Source organism: Mustela erminea, chromosome 1, assembly GCF_009829155.1.
Source record: "Mustela erminea isolate mMusErm1 chromosome 1, mMusErm1.Pri, whole genome shotgun sequence".
Taxonomy (NCBI): Eukaryota; Metazoa; Chordata; class Mammalia; order Carnivora; family Mustelidae; genus Mustela; species Mustela erminea.
In genome coordinates, this window is record NC_045614.1 from 130,486,576 (window position 1) to 130,496,849 (window position 10,274).

Consider the following 10,274-nt stretch of genomic DNA (forward strand, 5'->3'; position numbering starts at 1 on the left):
TTCAATCCTCTTATGATATTGGTTTAGCTTGAATAACGTGGTTATTAATAATTCTTTTTTAGTCATCTAATTCCTACATAAAATCAACTAGTCCATCAAGAAGCTATTTATCTCCAAAGCTCCTGAATTCATGTGTGCTTCTATGATGAAATATGAATTTGTGGTTCTTACATTATACAAGTTCTTGATGGCAAAATTTGTTCTAGATAACCGTGCTCAATGAATGCCTATTTCTCCTTCCAAATCTACTGGGTTTACAGACTTGTGGCCAAAAGAAATCTTATATCTGATATCACTACTACCAACTTTCTATCTGTTACCAATCTACAAAGATATTTGAATAAAGAAGGAATTTGTGTGCTGAACTTTTAGAAAAGTTCAACTGGAGTTTTTCTTACATGTTTTTACTTAAGGTAGAATGAATCAGAGAGAGAGAGGAATGAATTACTTATCCTTATCACTTCAGTCTTCTGTTTATGATAGAAGTACATGTAACTACTTTTTTAAGTTTCTTGGTTATTCTGGAAAACCTTCAGGTCAGTATTTCTAAAATGTTATGTTCAAAATAAGCCATTTAGTCAAAAATCCCTCAAGTATAGTAAAAGCCTACAGTTACAGTCTAAACCATTTTCCTAGGCTGTCAGATCTTAATGTGATAACACTAAAATTCTAAAGCTGTAACTCTAACAGGATCTCCTCTATCCTATATTCGAAGAAAACTTGTTTTTTCATTGTCTTTTGACCTAAAATGAACACTCATTAAGTGGAACGATGTAATTCTCTTCCCTTTCTCTAGCTTTCCCAACGTCTCTTTCTCGTTCAGTTCCTTATTTACTCTCCTCACTTCAGCTTAAAGCTCTTTCCTTCAGGTAATTTCTTTTCAAATTTAGTGATTATTCCCTCTTCTGACAATTTGTGTCCCTTTGTTTATGTTTGCTTTAGGCTACCATATATTGGTTCTTTGATTTCATGAACATTCTTCCTTGTAAATTTTCAGGGGGGAAACTATGTTTCCCATGTTTATTTGTATTTCTAGATCCTAGAGCAGTGTTTAGCTCATAATCATAACATAAAAATATATTAAAGGTAAATCAGTAGAATTGGCAATGACTAACTACTTGGAGCCACTTGCAAAATGTTTACTCTTTGAGTTTGTGTTTGTTTGACCTAGGTAACACCATATTATTGAGTGTTACAGAGTTGTAAACAAACCCCAAACTACACATTTCTAAAAAATAATAGAATCAAGTGTTTTGATGTAAAAATCACAATAAAAGATATGGGGAATATCAGCACAAAAAGAGAACATGAGAAAGAAAATCTGAATTGATCTAGCAGAAATGAAGGAATCCCAAGCTTGAGAGCTGGGGCAAAGTCAAGGGAATGAAATAGAGGAGGGAATTTCTAAGTAACGGTCCCTAATTCCTGTTGGTTGACTCTCGCAAAGACTATCTGAGAGTAAGCTTGAAAATATGAATGGCACCATGTGTGTTAAGTTTCTCTGAACCCACTGGGGAATTACTGAAGCATTTTCATCAGTGAGCAGATCTATAAGAATATAAGATCAACTTAAAAGTGAGATGGAAGGGAGTTTCCTATAGTAATGAAGTTACTTGCATAATAGGACATGTAATCAGTCACTAACTCAGGCAGTAATGACAAGGGCAAATAGAATGACATGGAAGCAAGATATTAGTAGAGAAGATTGGGTCTGAGGTAAAGGAAGAAAAGGAGACAAAAGGAACACTGCCCCTTCAAGCATGTTTAAGTGTGAAGAAAACATTAGCATTCTTGAAATAGAAAATATTTTTTTTCTCCCTGTTTGTTAAGCAGAAATGCATGTAAAAGTTATTCTTTAAATCTTAATCTCACAAAACAAACTGAGGGTTGCTGGGGGGAGGGGGTTTGGGAGAAGGGGGTGGGATTATGGACATTGGGGAGGGTATGTGCTTTGGTGAGTGCTGTGAAGTGTGTAAACCTGGTGATTCACAGACCTGTACCCCTGGGGATAAAAATATATGTTTATAAAAAAATTAAAAATTAAAAAAAAAATTTTAAGTTTTACACTTGTAATTTAGTGCTTCAAGTTGCTGAAAACATTCCACCCAGTTCATTTTTACTTTACATCATCAAAACAAATCCACATTTTTTTCTGACTTTTTTAAAGCTGTTGTTGGTTTTTGAGAACAATATTCTTTCTCTCTAACAATGATTTCAGTAGAACTATAATATCTCTCTTTAATTTTTTAGAAATCCTGATGGAACCCAGAACAATAGCACAAGATGGCCTGCCTTCAAAAACACTGACCAGAAATATTTAACCTTGAATACAGAGTCACCAAGGGTATACACTAAACTACGTGCTCAACAATGCCGATTCTGGACACTATATTTTCCCAAAGTCTTGGAAATGACAGGTGTGTGTTTTTTTAGTATTTCGTCAAATAATTGGTTGTTAATTATGTAAAAGGGAGAAAAGGTAGAGTATGATGTTAATCTGTGAATTTACAACTACTTGATTCTTTCACAACTTTCTTCTAGCAAGTTTAGATATTTTTAAGGGCTTACTATATGACCAGCACTTTAGTAGTAAAATAAAGAAAACTGAGGGAGAGATTTTCCCCTAGAGGAACATAAAACCTAGTAGTGCAACTAAAATAGGGCACTACTTTCTATTCAGCTCATCTTTGTGGAATTAATTAATGAAAAATGAATAAATAAACAAAAAATAAGCAATGTATAGAATTAACAATATAATTAAAAATATAGAATGAATTTAATTTATACTCAAAGAGAGGTAACAACAAATTTATTGATAAATAGAACTCTTGATTTCTAAGGGGGGGGGGGGAAAACCTCCAGAATTTAAATATTTAAAAACACAATCCGAATATTTCTAAATATTCTGAGCTTTGAGACATTTATCATGAACACACACATATATTACACAATACAATAAACTAATTTAGTTAACTAATCTTAAGGAAGGGATTCCGTAAGCTTATATAAGGAAATCTAGGTAAATTGGTTCCGATTATAGTGTTATTTCAAAATTCATTAGTAAGAAAATATTTAAATTAACTTGAAGGATCAGCTTGAGTGATCGCCTCTTCTGTGAGGAAAAAGACATACATATCTCATTCACTTGCCAGTTTTAAAATGCCCAGCTGTTTCTAACCCATGTGACTCCTCAGGCCTTGACTTTGCAAGTAAAAGTAATTGACTTTCAGCCATCAGACATATTGCTGCCCGGTTTCCTTAGACTTTACCACTCTGTTCATCATAATACTCTGTAATTTGGGGGCCATGTTAGATATTACAATAGAGTAGATGCTGTAGTTTCCTGTTTAGAGAGGTTGGGGGTTAGTTTCAGGCAAACATGGGCATCTCAGAGCTATATTTGATTGTTTAATATGCTTTTTAATTATCAGACATTACTCACCAAAAATTATAATTATGTACTCCATCTGTTTGGGAAATGTTTCTGATATACCAGTGCTCTGTGTATTACCAAATGTTCTGTGACATAATATATATCCAGAGATGGGTTTCTGCATCCCTTGGCAAAGCTACAGTGCTGTCCTTGTGTTCTCTGGGTGTGCATAACAATGAGGTAACCTGCTTCATCTGCCAAGAGACCAAAAGAGATACCATTTAACATAACCCAGAATACATGTTTTTAATCTTTACTTAAAATATTTTTAAATGAGAAGGTCATAACTGAGGGGCAATGAAAAGGGGTGGGGAGGATTTTAAATGACCAATTTATTACAAGCCAAACTACTTGTTCTGGTTCAAGCTGCTGTGGTCTGTTGCAATTTATTAGCGGATAGATTAAAATTTAAGTATCAGCAGTTTTTGAAGATGTACTTCAAAATCCCTATCTCTAAATACTCAGCCGCCATAAAGCGGGTTGAACAAACAAGCTCCCAAGTTTTTGGCTAGCTGCCACTCCTTCTAGGCAGTGCCGAACTCCTTTCTACTTTGAGCAATGCTGAGCTGTATGGAAATAGTAGGCCTTGCTCTGGATTAATACTGTGCTCTGGGATTGTTCCAAAGTACCTTAAAAACATAATTTTAGCCTTCAGCATTTTTTCATATAACTCACCCCAAAAAGGTTATATTAAATATATTTTAAAACTGTACAGTAAATGCATGATAGAATTGTTGTAACATCAACACATCTTCATTAATAATAAAAAATGTTTTACATTTAAAAAGAACAGTTTGGGCACTTGAATGGCTCAGATGGTTTAAGTGCCTATCGTAGGCTCAGGTCATGACCCTAGGGTCCTGGGATCAAATCCTGCATCAGGATCCCATCTCAGTGGAGAGTCTGCCTCACCCTCTGCCTCTGTCTTTCTCTCTCTGTCTCTCACAAATAAATAAATAAAATCCTTATTACAAAATAATAATAATAATAAATAAACAGAACGAGTTTGAAGTTGTTTTTTTTTTTTTTATTTTACAAATGAATAATGTAGGGTGATTAAAAAGATTAAGAACACATGTTCTGGGGCACCTGGGTGGTTCAGTGGGTTAAGCTGCTGCCTTCGGCTCAGGTCATGATCTCAGGGTCCTGGGATTGAGTCCCGCATTGGGCTTTCTGCTCAGCAGGGAGCCTGCTTCCTCCTCTCTCTCTGCCTGCCTCTCTGCCTACTTGTGATCTCTGTCTGTCAAATAAATAAATAAAATCTTAAAAAAAAAAAAGACCACATGTTCTTAGCATATTTTGTGTATTTCAAGGTGTAAAACCTCACACATTTCAGTATTGAATATTTTAAGAATTGGGGTTATTCACATGACCTGGGCTGAAGTTCCTATGGAAATATTACATTTTTTAAAAAAGCAGTTCTATGTGTAAAGGAAAATTTCAGAGGAAAACTATTCTTAAAGGTGGGAATGTTTACCTCACTCAAGATGGAAACCCAATGAGATTTATAAGAACCACTTGAGAAGTAGTTTACATTTAAGCAATAAATGTTCTCAAATAAAATGATCCTTAAGACTTGTTTAAACACAGGAATTCTAGCACTTAAAGTTCAGACTATACTTCAGCATATGCCTATGATATTAGGGTGTGCACCGGCAAGAAATAAAATGTCCAATATTTGTTTTAAATGTTATCAAATTCAAAATTTTCACTAGAAAATGTAACTGCACAATATTTCACAATTGTTTGAAAAAGAAATAGAGAAATGACCCATTCAATGTCAATAAGATATCAGTATTTCTCACTAAAAGTGAAAGAATAAATTAACTTAAAGGAAAAAACCACTTTGACCTCCAACTCCTCCCAGTACAGAAAAATATTAGATCCAGTGGTTTTTCATTTGTTTCACTTTAAAAACAAGCATACATCAAAGATATTGCAGCTTGGCTACAGACCACCACAATAAAGCAAATATTGCAACATAGTGAGTCAAAAATTTTTTACTTGCCCAATCTATACAAAAGTTTATTTACCATGTTTCACTAAAAAAAAAAAAAAAAAAGTTATATTTACATGATGCTGTAGTTCATTATGTATGTAGCAGTATTATGCCTAAAAAAAAATAAGGAACATACTTAATTTAAAGATATTTTATTGCTAAAATGCTAACCATCATCTGAGCTTTCGTTGAGTCATAATATTTTTATTGGTGGAGGGTCTTGCCTGGATGTTCATGGCTCCTACTGATCAGGGCTAATGGTTGCTGAAGGCTAAGGTGGCTGTGGCAATTTCTTCAAATAAGACAATAACGAAGTTTGCACATTGAGTGACCCTTCCTTTCACGAATGATTTTTGCTGTAGCCTGTGATACTGTTTCACTGTTTCATAACATTTGACCTACAGTAGAACTTCTTCAAAACTAGGGTCAATCCTTTTAAAGCCCACTGCCATGTTATCAACAGAATTTATATAATATTCTAAATTCTCTGTTGTCAAATCAACAGTCTTCATAGCATCTTCACAAGGAGTAGATTCCACCTCAAGAAACCACTTTCTTTGTTCATCCAAAGGAAGCAACTCTTCATCCTTTAAAGTTTTATCATGAGGTTGCAGCAATTCAAATATGATAACAATGAAAAGATTGAAATATTGCAAGAATTACCAAAATGTGACACAGAGACATGACGTAAGCAAACGCTGTCAAAAAATTGTGTGGATAGGACCTACTTGATGCAGGGTGGCCACCAACTTTCAATTTATTAAAAACGCAGTATTTGGGATGCCTGGGTGGCTCAGTGGGTTAAGCCTCTGCCTTCGGCTCAGGTCATGACCCCAGGGTCCTGGAATCCAGCCCCACCCCTCATCGGGCTTTCTGCTCAGTGGGGAGTCTGCTTCCCTTCCTCTCTCTCTGCCTGCTTCTCTGCCTGCTTGTGATCTCTGTCTGTCAAGTAAATAAATAAAATCTTTGAAAAAAAATGCAGTATTTACAAAGCACAATACAGTGAAGTGCCATGGAATGGGTATGCCTGTATGCGAAGTGTTCACCAAACCTCGCCTGAGTTTAGAGCAGTTCATTCTGCAGTAGCAGTCGTGGTTCACTCTCATCCCACACTCAGGATTATAACAGGACAACTAATGCGTTTCTGATCAGCAACATCAAGAATTATGTATTCCTCGGTAACTTTGCTAATTGGGTAACAAATGGGGAAATAAGCAAGTAATGGGAGCAAAAGAGATTTTCAGTGAAATCTCAGAGTACTTGAATTATTTTTTATTATAATGATTAGCACAATTCAAAATCCAATTAATTTTTTCTTCTAACTTTACCTCCATGAATAATTTTGAGTTGACTCACCTCTCCTGTATTCTTTCTAAGTGTCTCAAACTTGATTACATAGACTCTATTCTGGCGAAATACTGCTCTCACTCTTTTTTCATTGACAAGACAAAAAGTAGCCTAATTAGTATTATTCTTTCTGTTGGGAAGAAAGCTTGACTTTTTCTTGTTTCCAAATAAGCCAACAATATGGACAAATCAAGGATCACAAAAGTCCTGAAAAAGTTGTGTCAGTATGTTTATGAACTACTGGTATTGATTTAGCTGTAGATGGATTCAATAAGGAGCAAAGTTAAGAATAAATTTTTGCAAGAGGGCAATAAATTCATTAGTGGAGCTCCCAATAGGTGTATAAACTCGATTTCATAATGTACATACCAGCCAATTTATCCTTCATAGTATCACTGCAAAATAGTGATCACCTACTTCATTTACCATTGGAAACCTAGTTTCAAAAGTTACGAATTTTTTTCTATGTCACTAATATAATAAGTGATCAGGCTGGAATTTAACCCATGTGCCTCCATAGACTATATAATGTCCCTTCTTTCACAGTGTAGTACCTTGTTAACTACAAAACAAATAGATGTACGTCTCACAGATAATAAATCTATAGTCACTTTAGTGTTCCAATTTGGAGGAAGAGAAGTAGGGGGAAGGAAAAAACCTAAGTTTGGTTTTGATTTATGTCATGGGACTCAAAATTTTTATTATTTTTCACTGTGGTGTATTCAGTTCTGAATTGTATTAGAAAATAATCAAATGTTTCATGTTTTATTGTCTCAACCAATGTTCATTATTATTAAATAAAGTACTCAGGTCTACAAAGCATTTGTACACTAAAAAACAAAGTATTTCAATTCACTAAACTATATAGTGTTAGATTATGATACACAAGGAAATATATTTACATTTACATGAGTCAATGAATTTGGTATTCTATGCACAAGAAAAGAAAATCGAATCTAAGACCTTTACTCTGAGTATTAAAATTCATGGAGTAAGTGGTAGATTATTATCACTTATTTGTTATACCAAAAGTTTGTTCTTTCTGAACTTTAGAGCCTTATTTGGCATAACATTTAAAAAAGCATTTAATTATAAAAAATACCAAATGAGTAGATCATTTGATGTGATATTTAATTTCTTTCACATCTAATGTTTTTTAGAAAAGCTCTATTATTTACAAAATAATTACAGTCATTGATCTTCTAAAAGTCATTCTGTAAATGGGACATTTTTGTATATATTCCCAAATATTTATCCAAAGTCCAAGCAGTATGAACACTTCAAACTTACATATATCCTAAATTACAGGGGACATTTTAATAGCTGTATAAATGTTTTAAATATTTGATTTTCATATATATAAAAATAAATCACTAATGTGTTCCATCAGTACTAGTATAAATAAAGACACATTTTCATGTATAATGTAGTGAGATCACATGAACTGTCTTCTCCAAATTAATATCTTACAGAGTTGTGATTAATTTTAAAAATGCCTATCTGTAAAGAATATATTTAAAAATTGTCAAGTCTTCATTTTCAGAATAGCTGAAATTCCGTAAGATCTTGTTTTTTAATTCAGTGACTAGAGCACAGCATCCTAAAAATTTAAGAAGTAAGAGAACTACAAATGTGTAAAATACTAATAGATTTAGTACGCAGACCATTTTTGGTTAACTGCTTCACATATTTCTGGGATAAACACTCTCCTATTCTGACACATGCATACACTTTGCAAACTACTGGAAAGCAGAGATTGTCTTAGTCATCTTTCTAATTTGCAAAGCAATTAATAAACTGTTTTCATGTACTAGCTTCCATAAACTGCTTTCAATGACTATGCATTGTTTGGAATTAAAATATATGACACAGAGTGAGAGTAAAATCTACATGCAGTGTCAGTTACAGAGTTACCCCTTAGGCATTAATAAATATATATAAATATTTTCATCAGAAATAAGTCTGCTATATAATTATATATGTAAATGAGATGCCTTTAATGGGATTTCTGTTATGCATTGGAGTTCAATATAATAATATCTATATATCTTCTTAGAAATGAAAGTAAATATATGTTATATAATATAATTAGATGTGATACATCAATTCATTTTCATATTTTTATGCTATATGCAATTTATACATACATATAACTTGCATTTTCATATAATGTATAAAATTTTATTTAAAGCTTTCTAGGTAGTGAAAGAAGCTGATAATAAATAATGAAATATTAAAAATTATTGTGCAGTGTACTTGGAGAAAATGGCATCTATAATCAAAATTATTTTCAATTAATGTAAACAGATTAAAATTTAGATTAATACAACTTATTCCATGTTTTACAGGAAACATTGATGAAGCAGAACGAGAATGGAGAGCAGGATTCTATCGCTGGAACAATTACATGATGGACTGGAAAAATCAATTTAACGATTATACTAGCAAGAAAGAAAGCTGTGCAGGTCTCTAATTAATAGATTTACCCTTTATAGAATGTTCGTTTTCCTGTAGATCAAGGTAAAAATATCAGTAGCTCTCTTACATACCTAGTAAGAAAGCTATTATATAACTGAAACAAAAATGCCAGAAGGATAATATCGATTCTTCTCATCTTCCACTTAGTATTGTACCTAGCATTTCAAAACCCAAATGGCTAGAACACGTTTAATTAAATTTTACAATATAAAGTTTGACAATTAATTATATGCATATTAAAATGATTTACAGCTTCAAACTCTCTTTCCTGAGTAACTTTATAGATTTTTTTTTCCTTGAAAATACCGGTATTCTACTTTTAGTTGTGTATTTTCATTACCACTCATAAAAAGATATCTTTTCAAAAGGCGCTACATCTTGAAACATTGGAGACTAATTTATAATACTATTTCCCTTAAGAATTTATGAACTTAATGTCAACATGGGATATTGAAACAAGCAGAGAAAATAATTGGTTCCTTTTTTTTTTATTTGGAAGGCAAGAGAGAACCTTAAAGTAAAAGACTTGGTCACTTTGAAACACCTAATGACTAAAACAAAATGTTGTTCCCAAGAGACGAAACATAAATGAATATAATTATTTCTGTTTTTATTTTTTAAAATATATATGCTCTGAGTCCTCAAATTCTATTCTATTCTTCATTCTTTCAACTCTGGCCCTCCCTCACCTCCCCACTCCCAAAGTCTCTCCCAAAGGTGTACATCTGTAAATTATTCTTCCTGAAACTGAAAAATAAAACATGCAGATGAGCAGAAGTCTAAGTCAGAACTCATATATGATCTGGGGTGGGGAATTCTTGCCTTGGACAAATAAATATTAGGATTTTAATAGAGAAATTATTTAATTCCAGGGAAGAAATTTTATACTTTCTTCAGATAAATGATACTATTTTTATAATTTAAAAAATTACAAAGCTGCATTTACTAATAGGCATGGCAACCAAACACATCTGTTGAATAAATTAAACAGGTAGTTCATTATCAGGAAGAAGTCAG

The 10,274-nt window shown here is 33.0% G+C and overlaps 1 protein-coding gene across 1 annotated transcript in view; it reads left to right on the plus strand.

Moving 5' to 3' along the window:
- BCHE (butyrylcholinesterase) overlaps nt 1-10,031 on the plus strand; it is a 61,023-nt gene extending 50,992 nt beyond the window's left edge. The window contains exons 3-4 of the mRNA XM_032341993.1: nt 2,251-2,417; nt 9,128-10,031. Coding sequence (XP_032197884.1) covers nt 2,251-2,417; nt 9,128-9,252 — 292 coding nt within the window. The 3' untranslated portion in view covers nt 9,253-10,031. The remainder of the gene's footprint in view (nt 1-2,250; nt 2,418-9,127) is intronic.
- Nucleotides 10,032-10,274: the final 243 nt, after the last annotated feature.